The sequence below is a fragment of the Rhincodon typus genome, chromosome 45 (assembly GCF_021869965.1).
Source record: "Rhincodon typus isolate 14 chromosome 45, sRhiTyp1.1, whole genome shotgun sequence".
NCBI classification, from domain to species: domain Eukaryota; kingdom Metazoa; phylum Chordata; class Chondrichthyes; order Orectolobiformes; family Rhincodontidae; genus Rhincodon; species Rhincodon typus.
In genome coordinates, this window is record NC_063376.1 from 4,617,122 (window position 1) to 4,637,528 (window position 20,407).

General features: G+C 48.1%; 2 protein-coding genes across 3 annotated transcripts in view; one reads left to right on the top strand and one right to left on the bottom strand.

Moving 5' to 3' along the window:
- Positions 1-4,360, bottom strand: part of LOC109921944 (leucine-rich repeat-containing protein 55) — an 18,839-nt gene extending 14,479 nt beyond the window's left edge. Inside the window, exons 1-2 of one of the 2 annotated variants that reach the window (XM_048620184.1) lie at positions 4,258-4,360; positions 2,587-3,400 (exon numbers count right to left, since the gene is read on the bottom strand). In XM_048620184.1, the coding sequence (XP_048476141.1) occupies positions 2,587-3,190 (604 nt within the window). In that variant the 5' untranslated portion in view covers positions 3,191-3,400; positions 4,258-4,360. Of the gene's footprint in view, positions 1-2,586; positions 3,401-3,581; positions 3,823-4,257 lie in introns of those variants that run through there. The other variant, XM_048620183.1, reaches the window with a different exon arrangement.
- Positions 4,361-12,614: 8,254 nt separating this feature from the next.
- The window catches only part of LOC125487771 (serine protease 52-like), a 23,041-nt gene continuing 15,248 nt past the window's right edge, over positions 12,615-20,407 (top strand). Inside the window, exons 1-2 of the mRNA XM_048620035.1 lie at positions 12,615-12,620; positions 14,178-14,298. Of these exons, the coding sequence (XP_048475992.1) occupies positions 12,615-12,620; positions 14,178-14,298 (127 nt within the window). The remainder of the gene's footprint in view (positions 12,621-14,177; positions 14,299-20,407) is intronic.

Sequence of the window (20,407 nt, forward strand, 5' to 3'; positions counted from 1 at the left end):
TCCCACCTATCCCCTCCTCCCACCTCAAGCCGCACCTCCATCTCCTACCGACCAACCTCATCCCGCCCCCTTGACCTGTCCGTCCTCCCTGGACTGACCTATCCCCTTCCTAACTCCCTACCTACACTCACCTTTCCTGGCCCCGTCCCCGCCTCTTCGACCTGTTTGTTTCCTCTCCACCTATCCTCTCCTCTATCCCTCTTCTATCCGCCTCCCACTCTCTCCCTATTTATTTCAAAACCCCCTTCCCCTCCCCCTTTTCTGATGAAGGGTCTAGGCCCGAAACGTCAGCCTCTCTGCTCCTGTGATGCTGCTTGGCCTGCTGTGTTCATCCAGCCCTGCACCTTGTTGTCTCGGATTCTCCAGCATCTGCAGTTCCTACTATCTCTGATTGGGTAGGGGCTATTTTCCCTGGATTGTCAGAGGCTGAGGGATGATCTTGTAGAGGTTTATAAAATCATGAGGGGCATGGCTAGGGTGAATAGCCTAGGTCTTTTCCCCAGGGTGGGGGAGTCCAAAACGAGAGACCATAGGTTTAAGGTGAGAGAGGAAAGATATGAAAGAGAACTAAGGGCAACTTTTTCATGTAGAGCTGCCAGAGGAAGTGGTGGAGGCTGGTACAATGACAACATTTAAAAGGCATCTGGAAGGGTATATGAATAGGAAGAGCTTAGAGGGAGATGGGTCAAATGCTGGCAAATGGGACTAGATTAATTTAGGACATTTGGTCAACGTGGATGAGTTGGACTGAAGGGTCTGTTTCCATGCTATACAACTCATAATGTCATAGAGTCATGCAGCATGGAAACAGACCATTTAGTCGAACCAGTGCATGCTGACCATAATCCCAAACTAAACTAGTCCTACCTGCTTGTGTTTGGCGCATTACCTTCCAATCCTTTCCTATTCATCTACTTATCTAAATACCTATTAAATATTGTAACTGTAGGCACATCCACTACTTCCACTGGAAGTTCATTCCACACACGAACCACTCTCTGTGTAAGAAAATAGCCTCTCATGTCCTTTTTTAATCTGTCTTTTCTCACCTTAAAAATACAGATGACCTTAGCCATAGAATCATGGAAAAGCTCAAATCAGAAGGCTGCCATTCAGCCCACTGCATTTCTGCTGGTATAGCTTTGTTAAAACTGTCCAATCGATTCACAACATCCTTCCTGTAGAAATTAGATATCATTATCGGGGCCAAAGGGATCAAAGGATAAAGTGATGGAAAGATGTTGTTAAAATTGAAAGGGTTCAGAAAAAAATTTACAAGGATGTCACCAGGTTTGGAGGGTTTGAGCTACAGGGAGAAGCTAAATAGACTGGGACTATTTTCCCTGAGCTACAGGGAGAGGCTAAATAGACTGGGGCCATTTTCCCTGGAGCGTCAGAGGCTGTGGAGTGACCTTATAGAGGTTTATAAAATCATGAGGGGCATGGATAGGGTGAATGTTCTTTTTCCCCAGGCTAGGGGAGTCCAAAACTAGAGGGCGTAAGTTTAAGGTGAGAGGGAAAAGATGTAAAAGGGACCTAAGAGGCAACTTTTTTCACACAGAGAGTGGTGTGTGTATGGAACCAGCTGCCAAAGGAAGTGCTGGAGGCTGTTACAATTACAACATTTAAAAGACATCTGGATGGGTATGTGAATAAGGAGGGTTAAGAGGGATATGGGCCGAATGTTAGAAAATGGGACTAGATTAATTTAGGATATCTGATCAGCATGGACGAGTTGGACCAAAGGGTCTGTTTCAATGCTGTAGAACTCAATGACTCTATAACAGAGATGACCTTAAACGTAGGATCATGGAAATACTGAAATCATAAGGCTGCCATTCAGCCCACTACACCACTGCTGGTACAGCTTTGTTATAATTGCCCAATTGATTTATACCCTCTTCTACTTTCCCTGTGCCAGTTCCTTGGTCAAGTTGGATGGAAGGGCTTTTTTCCATGCTGTACAAATCTATGACTAAATGGGAGCAGGGAATGCATTGGATGATCATTTTGAATGGCGGAGCAGGCTCGAAGGGCTGAATGGCCTACCCCAGATTTCTACGAATGTAGGGGCAGGCTCACAAGGTTGAAAGACCGGCCACTGCTCCTGTTATCTATCATTCTATCATTGTTCTTTTACTGAAACAGGTCCCCCATGAGTCAGGCACTTGTGCATCAATTGTGACTGACTGGGGGAGGGGCATTGCTTTCTCCTTGCTGCCTGCCACAGTGGAAGAGCTCACAAAGCCTTCTATTTGGCAGCAAATGGGTCAACCCCAACACCGCACGTAGACAGAGGGGCCTCATCCACGGCGTGGGGAGATTGCCCCCTTCGGCAAGAAGGATGAGCCATTTGATTTCTGAAGAAGGGTCTAGGCCCGAAATGTCAGCCTTCCTGCTCCTCTGATGCTGCTTGGCCTGCTGTGTTCATCCAGCTCTACACCTTGTTGTCTCAGATTCTCCAGCATCTGCAGTTCCTGCTATCTCTGAACCCATTGAGTCTCCAGTTGAGTGACCCATCATGCCAACCACCATGGATCACCATACCCGATCACCCCCGCCCCCTCCCCAAAATCACAGACTCACCGGAATTGCACTGATGGAGGTTCCTGGTCACCCATTTCAGGAGTGGCTCCATGGAGCAGCCGCAGAGCCAAGGGTTACCGGCCAACCGGATAGAAACAGTGGCCGGGAGACCATCCAGGAGGTCCTGGCTGATGCCAGTGAGGCCGTCGAAGCTGAGATCTAGGTGCTGGAGGCGCGGCAAGCCGGATAGCGCCCGGGGAGCGATAACTGACAACCCAGGGTTGTGACTCAGGAGAAGCCTCGCCAAGTTGCGGGCTGGCCTCAGCAGTTCCTGGGTGAGTCGGCTCAGATTGTTGTAACTCAGGTCCAGGTAGGTCAGCTTCACCAAGGGCCGGAACAGGCCAACCGGTAGGTCGCTGAGGGAGTTGTTGCGTAGATCGAGAACCATGAGTTCGGTGTAGCAGGAGAAGTAGCCCAGAGGCAGGGAGAGAACTTTGTTGTGAGCCAGACTGAGATTGGTCATGTGCAAGGGCAACCCAAAAGGAGGCGTGACCAATTCCTTATCACTGCAGTCCGACACCTTATTCCAACAGGTACAAGGGGCTGGACAGCTCCTTGCTAGTCCTCGAGCCACAAGCAACAAAAGTAAGGAACTCACATACATAATCCTGGCCTCTGTACAGTCTTCCTTCTTTGTCCCCCTCCACGTTCTCTCTCTCTCTCTCTCTCTCTCTCTCTCTGTCTCTCCTCCTCCTTCTTTGTCTCCCGAGCAACCGAGAGGAGCCTAGCTCCCCGAGGATTCCCTTTCTTCCGAAGTGGGATGAGGGGCTCTCCCCTTATGACCGCCTTCACTCATGAACCACTCCCATAAAACCTGGAAGGCAAGATCTCAGCAATAACTCAGAGGCTGGGAAAGAACCGAGAGCTCAAAACTCACCCACGGCAAGACTCTGTAGACAGCGACGGGAGCTCGCACAGTTTTGTCATTTATTTTTTAAGAAAATAAAAAGACATTTCACACTGCCTGCTCACATCTCCAAACATTTACGACTTACCGACAAAACTGCTGGAAGAACAAATACGATGCTATTTTCTTTTGTTCTCCCTCTCATACTCCCAGATTTTTTTGTTAAGAAAAATTATTCCTAGGGTGGAGGCCTTGTTCTCTGAAAGGAATACTGTCTGCCACCGCTCCTCCACCCCACCCCAGAATTTGCCAAATCTACGCCCAGTGTAGGCGGCAGAGGAACCGGGAGTTTTATCTGTCCACAGTCAAATTAAACTGTTTTCCTAATTATTTCCTCTCTCTCTTGCTGTCTCTGTCTGCCCCTGTAGGGCCCAGTGCATCTAATGACGTGATGCAGTCGCTTAGCAACCCTCTCTACATCTCCACATTCCCAAAACCGAATCAGACCGTGAAATCAGACATTTTCCTCTCGATAAATAAATAAAAAACCCCAGCCCGCTCGATAAATCGGGATGTGAGAGGTGGTGGTGGGGTGGGGGGAGGTGGTGGTGGTCCTCTCCCAAGCTCAGCGATGACACAGGGAGAAGGGGATGAGGAGGGGAGATGTGAGGAAGGGGGATTCTCTTTCAAATCTGCTTCCCCCCCCCCCCCCACCCGGTTTCAAAAGGTGACGGCACCTCGTGTCTATGCTCTCAACCCCCAGCCCTCGCCTGCGGGGAGACTGTCATCGCAATCGCCAATCTCCATCGACTATTGCATCTCACCTGGCGCTGTAATAGTTGAAAGTTTTGGGGATGCCTGTAGCCCAGGAGAAGGCTGTACTGATAAGTCTGTCAGGAAGAGCGAGTGAGAGGACCGATGCTGTGGTATTGGGCGTTTAAATGGGGGAATGTGGCTCTGGGTGCTGAAACGTAGCAGGCAATCTACACAATCACAAGCTTGTGTGTGAGGGTGGACAGACACATAGACTTATAAATAGACTGAGTCACGTATAAATAGACAGACAGGCATTTCCATGGTTATATATAGACAAACGGAAAGAAGACTGACTGGCCACATAGACAGACAGGGACAAACAGATCGATGGAGAGAGAGAGAGAGATATGGGACTCATAAATTGCTGGAGAAACTCAGCAGGTCTGTGGGGAGAAAGCAGAGTTGAAGATAAGAGTCCAGATTTTAGAACAATGGGATTTAAAGGCAGGCCAGGCCAATGGTGAGGCAAGAAGTCTTTGGATTAAATTATTGCAAGTTATTTGAATCATTGACAGTATTAAACCAGAGGCTGAGAGTTGGCTGGATCAGACAGTAAATGTTAATACAGAGGGACACTGAAGGAGAACTGAACTGAAATAAAATCATTCGCTGACACAGACAGACTGTGACATGGCAAATTCGGAGAGTGCAACGTGCTGAGAGAGAATAAACCAGGCCAGTGTGAGCCAGTGTACCCCAGTGTGAGCCAGTGTACCCCAGTGGGAGCCAATGTACCCCAGTGTGAGCCAGTGTACCCCAGTGGGAGCCAGTGTACCCCAGTGTGAGCCAGTGTACCCCAGTGGGAGAGCCAGTGTACCCCAGTGGGAGTCAGTGTTCTGCACTGTGGGTCAGTGTATGCCACTGTGTCCGTACCCCAGTGTGAACCAGCGTGTGTCAGTATTCCCCAGTGTGCATCAGTGCACCCCAGTATGCCCCACTGTGAATCAGTGTATGCCAGTAAGACCCACAGTACCCCAGTGTGAACCAATGTGCCACAGTGTGGGTCAGTGTTGACCAGTGTACCCTAGTGTGGATCAGTGTACCATAGTGTGAGTCAGTGTGGACCAGTGTACCCCAGTGTGAGTCAGTGTACCCTAGTGTGGGTCAGTGTACCCCAGTGTGGGTCAGTGTACAACGGTGTGTGTCAGTGTACCCCAGTGTGAGTCAGTGTGGACCAGCCGATCAGTGTGTCATAGTGTGAGTCAGTGAGGACCAGTGTACCCCAGTGTGAGTCAGTGTACCCTAGTGTGGGTCAGTGTACAACAGTGTGTGTCAGTGCATTGCAGAGTGAGCCAATGTACCCTAGTGTGAGCCAGTATTCCCCACTGAGGGTTAGTGTACTGCAGTCCTGGTTTGTGTATGCCAGTGTGAACCAGTGTACCCCAGTGTGGGTCGGTCTTCCCCCGTAAAAGCCAATGTACCCAGGTGTGAGTCAGTGTACTCCAGTGTGAGTCAGGCAACTCTGGTGAGAGCCAGTGTACACCAGTGTGATCCAGTATACTCCAGTGTGGTTCAGTGTACCTCAGTGTGAGTCAGTGTGGGTCAGTGTACTCTAGTGTGGGTTAGTGCTCCCCTGTGTGGGTCAGTATAGCCCAGTGTGAGTCAGTGTACCCCAGTGTTGGTAGGTGTACTGCACTGTGGCTTAGTATACACTAGTGTGGGTCAGTATACCTCAGTCTGCATCAGTGTACTACAGTGTGAACCATTGTACCTTATTGTGGGTCAGAATACCATAATGTGAGTCAGTATACCCAGGTGTGGGTCATTGTACCACGGTGTGAGTCATTGTACACCAGTGTGAGTCATTGTGGACCAGTGTACCCCAGTGTGAGTCAGTGTACCCCAGTGTGGCTCAGTATCCCACAGTGTGAGTCAGTGTTCCGCAGTGTGAATCAGTGTACCCCATTGTGGGTTGGTGTATACCAGTGTGAGTCTGTGTACCCCAGTGTAGCTCACTGTACCATGGTGTGAATCAGTGTACCCCAGCGTAATGTCAGTGTACACCAGTGTACCCTAGTGTGTGTCAGTGTACACCAGAGAGAATCTCTGTACCTCAGTGTGTGTCAGTGTACCCCCGTGTAAGTCAGTGTATCCTAGTGTGTGTCAGTGTACCACAGTGTGAACCAGTGTACTCTAGTATTGGTCAGTGTACCACACTGTGAATCTCTCTACCCCAGTGTGGGTCAGTGTACCCCGGTGTGAATCAGTATACCTCAGTGTGGGTTTGTGTACACCAGTGTGTCAGTGTACCGCAGTGTGGCTCACTGTGCTACAGTGTGAATCAGTGGACTCCAGTGTGGGTCGGTGGACCACACTGGAATCTGTGCACCCCAGTGTGGGTCAGTGTACCACAGTGTGAATCAGTGTACCACAGTCTGAGTCAGTGTACCGCAGTGTGAGTCCATGTGAACTAGTGTACCCCAGTGTGGATGAGTGTACCATAATGTGAGTAAGTGTACCCTGCTGTGAGTCAATGTACCCCATTGTGTGTCAGTGTACCCCAGTGTGGCTCAGCGTTCCATAGTGTGGGGCAGCATGCTGCAGTGTGAGTTAGTGCATCCGAGTGTGAGTCAGTGTCCTTCAGTGTGGGTTTGTGTACACCAGTGTGAGTCAGTGTACACCAGTGTGAGTCAGTGTACCCCAGTGTGAGTCAGTGTACCATAGTGTGAGTCAGTGTACCCCAGTGTGAGTCACTGTTCCCCAGTGTGAGTCAGTGCCCCAGTGTGTGTCAGTGTACCACAGTGTGAACCAGTGTACTCTATTGTGGGTCAGTGTACCACACTGTGAATCTGTGTACCCCAGTGTGTGTCAGTCTACCATAGTGTGAGTCAGTGTACCCCAGTGTGGGTCAGTGTACCACAGTGTGAGTCAGTGTACCGTAGTGTGAGTAAGTGTACCCCAATGTGGGTCAGTGCAGTGTGAAACATTGTGCCCTAGTGTGGTCAGTGTACGACAGTGTGAATCAGTGTACCCCAGTGTGTTAGTGTACCACAATGTGAACCACTGTACTCTAGTGTGGGTCAGTGTACCGCTGTGTGAATAGTGAATGAGCAGGGGTAGGCGATGGCCTAGTGGTATTTTTGCAAGACTATTAATCCAGAAACCCAGCTAATGTGCTGGGAATCCGGGTTTGAATCCCACCATGGCAGATGGTGGAATTTGTCTGCAATAATTAGGAAAAAAGGTCTGGAATTAAGAATCCACTGATCACCGTGAAATCATTGCCAATTGTCGGAAAATCCCATCTGGTTCACTAATGTCCTTTGGGGGAGAAAATCTGCCACCCCTCACCTGGTCTAGCCTACATGTGATTCCACGTGGTTGACTCTCAGTTGCCCTCTGAAATGGCCTAGCAAGCCACTCAGCTGTACAAATCGATACAAAGTCTCAAAGAAATTAAACTGGATGGATCACTTGGCATTGACCTAAGCACCAGAAAAGACAACGGCAGAAACAGCCTTGTCAATCCTGCAAAGTCCTCCTCGCTAACATCTGGGGGCTAGTGCCAAAATTGGGAGAGCTGTCTCACAGACTAGTTAAGCAACAGCCTGATATAGTCATACTCACAGAATCATACCTTACAGACAATGTCCCAGACATCACCATCACCATCACTGGATATGTCCTGTCTCACCGGCAGAACAGACCCAGCAGAGGGGGCGGCACAGTGGTATACAGTCGGGAGGGAGTTGCTCTAGGAGTCCTCAACATTGACTCCGGACTCCATGAAGTCTTATGGCTTCAGGTTCAACATGGGCAAGGAAACCTCCTGCTGATTACCACATACCGTCCTCCCACAGCTGATGAATCTGTACTCCTCAATGTTGAGCAACGCTTAAAGGAAGCACTGAGGATAGTAAGACATAAAATATACTCTGGGTGGGGCATTTCAACGTCCACCACCAAGAGTGGCTCAGAAGCAGTACTACTGATCGAGCTGGTTGGGTCCTAAAGGACATAGCTGCTAGACTGGGTCTGCGGCAGGTGGTGAGGGAACCAACAAGACCTCATCCTTACCAATCTGCTAGTTGCAGTTGCATCTGTCCATGACAGTATCAGTAAGAGTGACCATTGCACAGTCCTTGTGGAGACGAAGTCCCACCTTCACATTGAGAATAACTTTCATCGTGTTGTGTGGCACTATCACCGTGCTAAATGGGACAGACTTCACACAGATCTAGCAACTCAAGACTGGGCATCCATGAGGCGCTGTGGGCCATCAATAGCAGCAGAATTGTACTCCAGCACAATCTGTAACCTCATGGCCTGGCATATCCCCCTCTCAACCATTACCATCAAGCCAGGGGATCAACCCTGGTTCAATGGAGATTGCAGGAGGGCAGGCCAGGAGCAGCACCAGGCATACCTGAAGATGAGGTATCAACCTGGTAAAGCCACCAAACAGGACCACATGCACACCAAACAGTGAAAGCAGCAAGTGATAGACAGAGCGAAGTGATCCCACATCCAATGGATCAGATCTAAGCTCTGTAGTCCTGCCACATACAATCGTGAATGATGGTGGAAAATTAAACAACTCACTGGAAGAGAACGCTCCACAAATATTCCCATCCTCAATGATGGAAGAGCCCAGCACATCAGTGCAAAAGATAAGGCTGAAGCAGTTGCAGCAATCTTCAGCCAGAAGTGCCGAGTGGACGATGCATCTCAGCCTCCTCCAGTGGTCCCCAGCATTACAGATACCAGTCTTCAGCCAATTCGATTCATTCCACGTGATATCAAGAAATGGTTGGAGACTTTGGATACTGCAAAGGCTACAGGCCCTAACAACATTTCAGCAAAGCAATAGTACTGAAGACTTGTGCCCCAGAACATGCCGCTCCCTTATCCAAGCTGTTCTAGTACAGTTACAACACTGGTACCTACCAGACAATGTGGAAAATTAACCAAATATGTCCTGTACACAGAAGGCAGGATAAATCCAATCCAGCCAATTACCACCCTATCAGTCTACTCTCAATCATCAGTAAAGTGATGGAAGGTGTCATCAACAGTGCTATCAAGCAACAACTGCTCAGAAATAATCTGCTCAGTGACGCCCAGTTTGGGTTCTGTCAGGACCATTCAGCTCCTGATCTCATTACAGCCTTGGTTCAAACATGGACAAAAGAGCTGAATTCCAGAGGGGAGGTGAAGGTGACAGCCCTTGATATCAAGGGCTGCTTCAAGGAGCCCTAGCAAAACTGGAATAAGTGGGTATCAGGGGGCAAACTCTCCAATGGTTAGAGTCATACCAGACACATAGTGGTTGTTGGCGGTCAATCATCTCAGCTGCAGGAGTTCGTCAGGATAGTGTCCTAGGCCCAAACATCTTCAGTTGCTTCATCAATGACCTTCCCTCTATCATAAGATCAGAGGTGGGGATGTTCGCCGATGATTGCACAATGTTCAGCACCATTTGTGACTCCTCAGATACAGAAACAGTCCATGTTCAAATGCAACAAGAACTAGACAATATCTAGGCTTGGGCTGACAAGTGGCAAGTGACATTCGTGCCACACAAATGCCAATAAGAGACAATCTAACCACCGTCTCTTTACATTAATGGTGTTACCATCACTAAATCCTCCACTATCAACATCCTGGGTGTTATCATTGACCACAAACTCTACTGGACTCACCACATAAACACAGTGGCTGCAAGATCAGGCCAGAAGCTAGGAGTACTGCAGCGAGTCACTCCCCTCCTGACTCCTCAAAGCCTGTCCGCCATCTACAAGGCACAAGTCAGGAGTGTGATGGAACACTCCCCACTAGCCTGGATGGGGACAGCCCCAACAACACTCAAGAAGCTTGACACCATCCAGGACAAAGCAGCCCGCTTGATTAGCACTATATCCACAAGCATCCACTCCCTCCACCACTGACGCTCAGTAGCAGCAGTGTGTACTATCTACAAGATGCACTGCAGAAACTCACCAAAGATCCTCAGAGAGCACCTTCCAAACTCAGGACCACTTCCAACTAGAATGACAAGGGCATCTGACATATGGAAACACCACCACCTTCAGGTTCCCCTCCAAGCCACTCACCATCCTGACTTGGAAATATATTGCCATTCCTTCATCGTCGCTGTGTCAAAATCCTGGAATTCCCTCCCCATAGCATTGTGGGTCAATCCACAGCAGGAGGACTGCAGCAGTTCAAGAAAGCAGCTCACCACCACCTTCTCAAGGGCAACTAAGAATGGGGCAAGAAATGCTGGCCAGCCAGCAATGCCCATATTCCATAAATGAATAGAGAAAAAAATCCCAGTGTGAGTCATTGTACCATAGTGTGAGTCAGTGTACCACTGTGTGAATCAGTGTACCCCAGTGTGTGTCAGTGTACCCCAGTATATGTCAGTGTCCACAGTGTGAACCATTGTGCTCTAGTGTGAGTCAGTGTACCACACTGTGAATCTCTGTACCCCAGTGTGGGTCAGTGTACTACAATGTGAGTCAGTGTGCCCCAGTATGTGACTGTGTTCCCAAGTTTGAGGCCCTCAGGGTGAGGTATCTCAGGGTGAACCAGTGTAGCCCACTGTAGGTAAGAGCATCCAAGTGTGCGTCAGTGCATCCCAATGTGAGCCAATATACCCCAGTCTAAGCCAGTATCCCCCACTGTGGATTTGTATACTCCAATGTAAGCCTGTGTGCCCCAGTGCAGGTCAGTCCATGCCAGTGAGAGTCAGAGCACCCAGTGTGGATCAGTGTACACCAGTGTGAGCTAGTGTACCACATATGTAATCCAGCATACCACAATGTGGGTCAGTGTACCCTAGAGTGGGTTAGTGCTCCCCAGTATGAGTCAGTGTACCCCAGTATGAGTCAGTGTTCCCCAGTGTGGGTCAGTGTACCCCAGTGTGGGTTAGTACTCCCCAGTATGAGTCAGTGTACCCCAGTATGAGTCAGTGTTCCCCAGTGTGGGTCAGTGTTCCCCAGTGTGGGTCAATCTTCCCCCGTAAAAGCCAATGTACCCCAGTGTGAGTCAGTGTCCTCCAGTGTGAGTCAGTCAACTCCGGTGAGAGCCAGTGTACCCCAGTATAAGCCGGTATACTCCAGTTTGAGCCAGTGTATGCCATTTTAGGTCAGTGTATCCCAGTGTGGGTTAGTGTCCACAGTGTGAACCATTGTGCTCTAGTGTTGGTCAGTGAACCACAATGTGAATCTGTACCCCAGTGTGGGTCAGTGTACCACAGTGTGAATCAGTGTACCCCAGTCTGAGTCAGTGTACCCCAGTATGAGTCCATGTGAACTAGTGTACCCCAGTGTGGGTCAGTATACCATAGTGTGAGTGAGTGTACCCCAGAGTGGATCAGTGTACTGCAGGGTGGGTTAGTGTACCCCGTTGTGAGTCAGTGTTGCCTAGTGTGCATCAGTGTACTGCAGTGTGGGTCAGTGTACCCCACTGTGGGTCAGTGCACCCAAGTGTGAGCCAATATACCCCAGAGTAAGCCAGTATTTCCCACAATGGGTTAGTATACTCCAGTGTGAGCCAGTGTACCCCAGTGCAGGTCAGTCTGTGCCAGTAAGAACCAGAGCGCCCCAGCGTGGGTCAGTCTTTCCCCATAAAAGCCAATGTGCCCCAGTGTGAGTCAGTCAACTCTGGTGAGAGCCAATGTACCCCAGTGTGAGACGGTATACTCCAGTTTGAGCCAGTGTATGTCAGTGTACCCTAGCGTAGGTTAGTAATCCCCAGCGTGAGTCAGTGTACCCCAGTGTTGTTCAGTGTACCCCAGTGCAGGTCAGTGCATGCCAGTGAGAGCCACAGAACACCAGTGTGGGTCAGTGTACCCCAGTGTGAATCAGTGTACCATAGTGTTAGTCAGTGTTCCCTAGTGTGGGTCAGAATACAATAGTGTAAATCAGTGTGGCCAGGTGTGGATCAGTGTACCACACAGTGAGTCAGTATACCCCAGTGTGAGTCAGTGTGGACCAGTATACCCCAGTGTGAGTCAGTGTGGACCAGTGTACCTCAGTGTGGGTCAGTGTACCACAGTCTGAGTCAGTGTACCACAGTATGGGTCAGTGTCCTGAAGTGTGGGTTAGTGTACCCCAGTTTTATCCAGTCTACCCCAGTGTGAACCAGCATACCACAGTGCTGGTCAATGTACCCCAGTGTGCGTCTGTGTTCCCCAGTGTGAGTTAGTGTACCCCAGTGTGAGTCCGTCAACTCCGAGGAGAGTCAGTGTGAGCCCGTATACTCAGGTTGAGCCAGTGTATGCCAGTGTGGATCAGTGTACCTTAGCGTGGGTTAGTACTACCCAGTTTGGGTTGGTGTAACCCAATGCAGGTCAGTGTATGCCAATGAGAGCCACAGCACCCCAGTGTGGGTCAGCGTACCCCAGTGTGGGTCAGCGTACATGCGTGTGAGTCAATGTACCATAGTATGGGTCAGTGTATCCCCCTGTGTGAACCATTGTACCCAAGTGTGAGTCACTTTACCACCGAATGAGTAAGTGTACCCTATGTGGGTCAGTGTGGACCAGTGTATCCCAGTGTGGGTCAGTGTGCCACAGTGTGAACCATTGTACTCTTGTGTCGGTCAGTGTACCACACTTGTGAATATGTGTACCTCAGTGTGAATCAGTGTACCATAGTGTGGGTCAGTGTACAGCAGTGTGAACCATTGTACCCTAGAGTGAGTCAGTATACTCCAGTGTGTGTCAGTGTACCACACTGTGAATCTGTGTACCCCAGTGTGGATCAGTGTACCCCAGTGTGACTCAGTGTTCCCCAGTGTGGGTCAGTCTTCCACCGTAAAAGCCAATGTTCCCCAGTGTAAGCCGGTATACTCCAGTTTGAGTCAGTGATTGCCAGTGTGGGTCAGTGTACCCTAGTGTGGATTAGTACTCCCCAGTATAGTCAGTGTACCCCAGTGTGTGTCAGAGTCCACAGTGTGAACCATTGTGCTCTACTGTGGGTCAGTGTACCACACTGTGAATCTCTGTACTCCAGTGTGAGTCAGTGTACCACAGTGTGAATCAGTGTACCACAGTGTGAGCCAGTGTACCCCCGTGTGTGTCACTGTACCATAGCATGAACCATTGTACCCTAGTGTGACCAGCGTAAATCAATGTATCCCAGTGTGGGTCACTGTACCACAGTGTGAATCGGTGTACTACAGTGTGAGTCAGCGTACCCCAGTTTGAGTCAGTTTCCTCCAGTGTCAAATAATGCACCGAGCATGGGTCAGCAATTTTCTGGACTAGATGTTTGGAAATGGACTGAAATGATGCAACAGGCTGTGCACCTTTCGACATGACCTGTCCCTGTGGTCTACAACACAGGAGGTTCCATGATCCAGTAGTTATCCAGTTGATCCAATCTGTATGGGGAATGGATAGGGTGAATAGCCGAGGTCTTTTTCCCAGGGTAGGGGAGCCCAAAACTAGAGGGCATACGTTTAAGGTGAGAGTGGAAAGATATAAAAAGGACCTAAGCAGAACCGTTTTCACGCAATGTGTGGTGCATGTATGGAACAAGCTACCAGAGGAAATGTTAAGGGCATATGGATGGGTACGTGAATGGGAAGAGTTTAGAGGGATGTGGGCCAAATGCTGGTAAATGGGAAAGGATTCATTTAGGATATTTGGTCGGCATGGACGAGTTGGACCAAAGGGTCTGTTTCCCTGCTGTACGATTGTATGTTCAATCGCCATTGGTTGTCCAGCTGCGGTCTTTTGTGATGGTAGCAATGGTCATTGACCTATCAGACCTGGTGCAGTGGTCACATTGTGCCCTGATTGGTGGGATGATGAATTTAATACTGACTGGTGATTATGAGGTGATCGTGTGGAATGGGTGTGGAGGTGAAATCACAGTGACAGGTCCTCTGTGTTGGTTCTTTCTAACTAATGATCCCTCTCACCCATCTACTGAGATGTCTCTTTAGGATTATGTTACTTTTTCTTGTCCTGCTCTAGTTCTGGTCCCCTCCTCCTCTAACGACCTACAATGTGGCGCCTCACAGACCATTAACAGCTGGAGAGATGTTCTTCGTCTACTTCCTGCTGGTCCTCCTCTGCATTGAGAACAGCCCAGCAGGTCAGCGCTCTCATTTGAATGGGTTTCACTGGGGGGCAAAATTGGGGGCGATTAGTGTTGGTCAAGATCATAGACTCAATCACAGACAAGCAGTGCAACAAGGCCGACAGACAGAGGAGCAGAAGCAGGCCATTCAACCAATCAAATCTGCTCTGCCGCGCTAGGAGATTATGGTGATAATCTGAATCCTCAATCCAGGGAGGCGCACACACACACAGACAAAGCAACAAAGAATTCCCCACACACGCATGTACTTAGAATAACAGAGAGATGCACACAGAGTAACATAAAGACACACACAAACGTTGGCTAACAAAGAAACACTCAGACACATACACAGAGTAACATAGAGACATGTAAACATACACACAGTGGTACAGGCACACATACACAGACATACACGCACACACCCAGATTAACAGAGACACACAGAATAACAGACACGCACACAGTAACAGACACACACATAGTGACAGAGACAAACACACACGTACACACACAATTGCAGAGACATGCACACAGTAACAGACACATACACGCAGTAACAAAGACACACTAGGATACACACGCATGCACGTACATAGTAATAGAGATGCAAACACAGTAACAGAGACACACGCGCACACAGTTACAGACACATACACACACGCACACACATAGTTACAGAGACATGCACACAGTAGCAGACACACACACAGTAACGGACACACACGTGCACGCACACAGTTATAGATATACGCACACAGTAATAACACGCACACAGTAACAGACACACACACACGCACACACAGTAACAGAGACTCACCCACAATTAGAGTCACACATGCACACACAGTAACAGAGACATTCAGACACGTACACAGTTACAGAGACACACTCGCATCCACGGAGTAACAGAGACACTCAGGTACAGTCACAGTAACACAGACACACTGAGACACACACACACAGTGTAACAGAGACACAGAGACACACACACGCGCGCGCACACACACACACACACACTAACAGAGACACATGCATGGTAACAGAGGCACAGCATGAATATGGAGAGGCAATGGCCTAGTGGTATTATCGCTGGACTGTTAATCCAGAGAACCAGACAACGTTCTGGGGATCTGGGTTTGAATCCCACCATGGCAGATGGTGGTATTTGAATTCAATAAATGCCTGGAATTAGGGGTGCAATAATGACCATGAATCCATTGTTGATTGTCAGGAAAAACCCATCTGGTTCACTAATGTCCTTTAGGGAAGGAAACTGCTATCCTTACCTGGTCTGGCCTACATGTGACTCCAGACCCACAGCAATGTGGTTGACTCTTAACTGCCCTCCGGGCAATTAGGAATGGGCAATAAATGCTGCCTGGTCAGCGACGCCTTCATCCCGTGAAGGAATAAAAAAACACACACGCACATACACAGTAACAGGGACGCACAGTAACGGAGCCATACACACACGCACACATACACACACACAGTAACAGACATACACATTCACAGTAACAGAGACACACAGACACACAGAGACTTACACACACAGACACACAGAGTAACAGAGAGACACTCCGACACACACACACATGCACACACACTCACAGAATTACAGACACACATGCACACACACAGTACCAGAGACACACTCAGACATACTCATAGTGATGGACACCTAAACATACACGCACACAGTGACACATGCAGATACATATATATGGTAACAGAGACACACACATGCAGCCACTATAACAGAGACAAACATACACACACACACAGAGCAACAGAGACACACACACACAGTAACAGAGAGACACTCAGACACACACAGACAATACTAGAGATATACACAGTAACAGAGACACGCAAGCACACAGAGACAGACTCAGACACATGTACAGAGAGACACTCAGAGACACTCAGACAGAGTAACAGAGACACACACAGTAACAGAGGGACACTCAGAGACACACACACACACAGTTATAGAGACACACATGCACACACAGAGTGACAGAGACACTCAGACACACACACAGAGTAACAGAGACACACAGTACACACAGTAACAGAGAGACATTCAGACACACACATATAACAGACACGTACACACGCACACACATAGTTACAGAGTCACACAAGCACACAGTAACAGAGACACACACATTGACAGTAACAGAGAGACACTCAGACACACAGACTTACAGACACATACATACAGAATAGCGGAGAGACACTCAGACAGAGTAACAGAGGCACACACAGTAAGAGAGAGGCACTCAGACACACACACACATAGAGTAACAGAGACACACACAGATGCACATATATGGTAACAGAGACACACACATGCACACACTGTAACAGACAAACATACACTCACACGCACACACACAGAGTAACAGACACACATGCACATACAGTAACAGAGACACACAGTAAGAGACACACGCTCAGACATGCATACACACAGTAAAAGAGAGACACGCATACAATAAGAGGGACTCATACGTGCACACAACAACAGAGACACGGGCACATACACAATAAAGAGACACATATGCGCACATGCACATAGTAACAGAGAGACACCCAGACACACACAGACAATAATAGAGACACACACATAGTAACAGAGACACACAAGCACACAGTAACAGAGACACAGACACATACACAGTTACAGAGACACAAACACAATGCATTCTCAGAGTCACACAAACACAGTTACAGAGACACACACATGCACACACTCACAGAAACATGCACACAGTAACAGACACACACAGAGTAACAGTCACAACATGCACGCACACAGTTATAGACACGCACACAGTAACAGATATGCACACAGTAACAGACACACACACAGTAGGAGACACACTCAGACACACTCACACTTACAGAGACACACATGCACACAGAGTAACAGAGAGACACTCAGATACACACACATAATAACAGACACACCCACGCATATATTAACAAAGACTCGCACACAGTAACAGACACACACACAATAACAGAAACACCCATTCAGTAACAGAGATAAACACATGCACAGTTGCCGAGATACACGCACAGTAAGAGAGACACAGTCAGACACACAGTCAGACACACACACACACACACACACACACACAGTTGCACAGACATACAGTTGCAGAGACACAAACATAATAACAGACACATACACACAGTAGCAGAGACACACTCAGACACACACCCACACAGTAACAGAGATAAACACGTGCACATGCACAGTTGCAGAGATACGCACACAGTAACAGAGACACACACACACACACACAGAGTAACAGAGACACACACACAGTTGCAGAGACAGACACATACACACAGTAACACAGACACACCCAGACATACACAGTAATAGAGACACACACCCACAGTAACAGAGACACACATGCATGCATACAGTTACAGGAAAACACATGCACACACACAGTTACAGAGTCATGCACACAGTAACAGACACACACTCAGACACACATACAGAGTAACAGACACACACACATGCACACAGTTGCAGAGACATGCACACAGTAACAGATACACACACAGTAGCAGACACACGCACACACAATAGAGACACACACGCGCACATGCACACAGTAACAGAGAGACACTCAGACACACACAGACAGTAATAAAGACACACAGTAACAGAAACACACCAGGCACATACACACAGTTACAGAGACACAAACACACGCATGCACAGTTACAGAGTCACACACACACAGTTACAGAGACACACATACACATGCACACAGACACACACAGTAACAGAGACACACTCAGACACTCACACTCACACAGTAACAGAGATAAACACATGCCCAGTTGCAGATACACATACAGTAACAGAGACATATACACAGTAACAGAAACACAGTCAGATACACACACACACACAGAGTAACAGAGACACACACAGTTGCAGAGACATACACACAGTTGCAGAGACACACTCAGGCACACACCCACACAGTAACAGAGATAAACATGCACATATGCACAGTTGCAGAGATACACACACACACACACACACACACACAGTAACAGAGACACACACACAGTTGCAGAGACACACACATAATAACAGATACATACACGCAGTACCACAGACCACACTCAGACACACACACACACACGCACACACATACACAGTAATAGAGACACACACCCACAGTACCAGAGACACACACGCATACACACAGTTACAGAGACATGCACACAGTAACAGACACACACTCAGACACACACACAGAGTAACAGACACACACGCATACGCACAGTTACAGAGACATGCACACAGTAACAGAGAGACACACACACACACAAACACAGACACACAGTAACAGACAGACACGTTTCATCAATTCAATGCTTAATGTTCTAAATTGCTAGAAACATAACTCATTTTATGTAGTTTGTATAATAAAACCAAGAATGCTGGAGAAATTCTGCAGATCGGGCAGCATCTGGGGAGAGAGAAACAAAGATGAGGTTGTAAGTTGGTGACTTTTTGTCAGTTGCCCTTCTAATTTAATCCTTGGAGTCTACATAACAATTTACAGAATCTACACTGCTCTCTGTCCTGGAGAAATGACCTTGTTAAGGTGTTTTGAATTGCTCACAATACTCCAGCTGTGGTAAGTAGCATTCACGTCACATGCAAATGCCAGGCAATGACCATTTCCAACAAGAGAGAGAATCAAACCCCCTTGACACTCAATGGTGTTACCATCACTGAATTCTCCCACTATCAACACCCTGGGGGGTTACCATTTTTCAGAAACTCAACTGGACTCGCCACATAAACACAGTGGCTATAAGAGCAGGCTTGGAATATTGCAGCGCGCAACTCCCCTCCTGACTCCCCAAAGCCTGTCCACCATCGACAAGGCACAAGTCAGCAGTGTGATGGAATACTCCCCACTCACCTGGATGGGAGCAGCTCCAACAACACTCAAGAAGGTCAACACCATCCAGGACAAAGCAGCCTGTTTGGTTGGCACCACATCCACAAAATCCACTCCCTCCACCACTGATGCTCAGTAGCAGCAGTGTGAGCCGTCTACAAGATGGTCTGCAGCAACTCACCAAGGCCCCATCCAAATATGCAACCTCTAGCACGTGCAAGGGCAACATATGCAAGTTCCCTCTGAGCCACGCATCGTTGGCAAATTCACTGAATGTGCACGCAGTAACACTGAGGTGACTTGTAAAACTAAGATGCAGGCTGATGAGGCCTGAGTGCTCAGTGACCTGTTGTATGAATTGCTCCGAAATGTGGACAATCATAGCCATGTTAGGAAACTCAACAAGAATTCATCATCACAGCTCACACCACTCTCTCAGCATCTTACAGAAGAACAAAATCAGGAATGCAGCAGTCCATTCCTACATCTTGTGGTCTTAAAGGGTTGATTCATCCGTGTGTGGTCATGATATTATAAATGACATGGATTCTATCTACATTAGAGTTAGAATTTTACTCTGCATCTCCCCTTTTCTATACAGTATAAGCACATCACATCCCTATAAATTCGCTCAGTTAATATCTCTGAACATTTGTGCTTCCATACACTGGCTAGAATGCCACTAATCATTGAGTCTTTAACAAATTTCATATGTGTTTCGCTCTACAACAATCATCTAAGCCATTAATAAATACACTGAAATGACGCAGAAGCAGAAGTGGGCCATTTATGACCCAGTTACGGCAACTCTTAGTGTCCTGTTGGAAAACAGGAAGCAGCAAGTAGACATAAATGGGTCATTTTCTGGCAAGATGTAACAAGTGGTGTGCCACAGGGTCCAGAACTAGGGCTTCAGCCTTTTACGGTTTACATATAAACGGTAGAGGTAAAGACAAGCAGGAAAGTTATTTGTGATGCGGATGTAAAGGAACGTCACTAGTTGTTCGAGTGGGCACAGATGTGTCAAACTGTGTTGCAAAATTGCCCCCGTTTCGGCAGGAAGAATAAAAAAGAAGCAGATTATCTGAACAGTGAGAGGTTGCAGAACTATGAAATGCAGAGATAGTAGGAACTGCAGATGCTGGAGAATCTGAGACAACAAGGTGCAG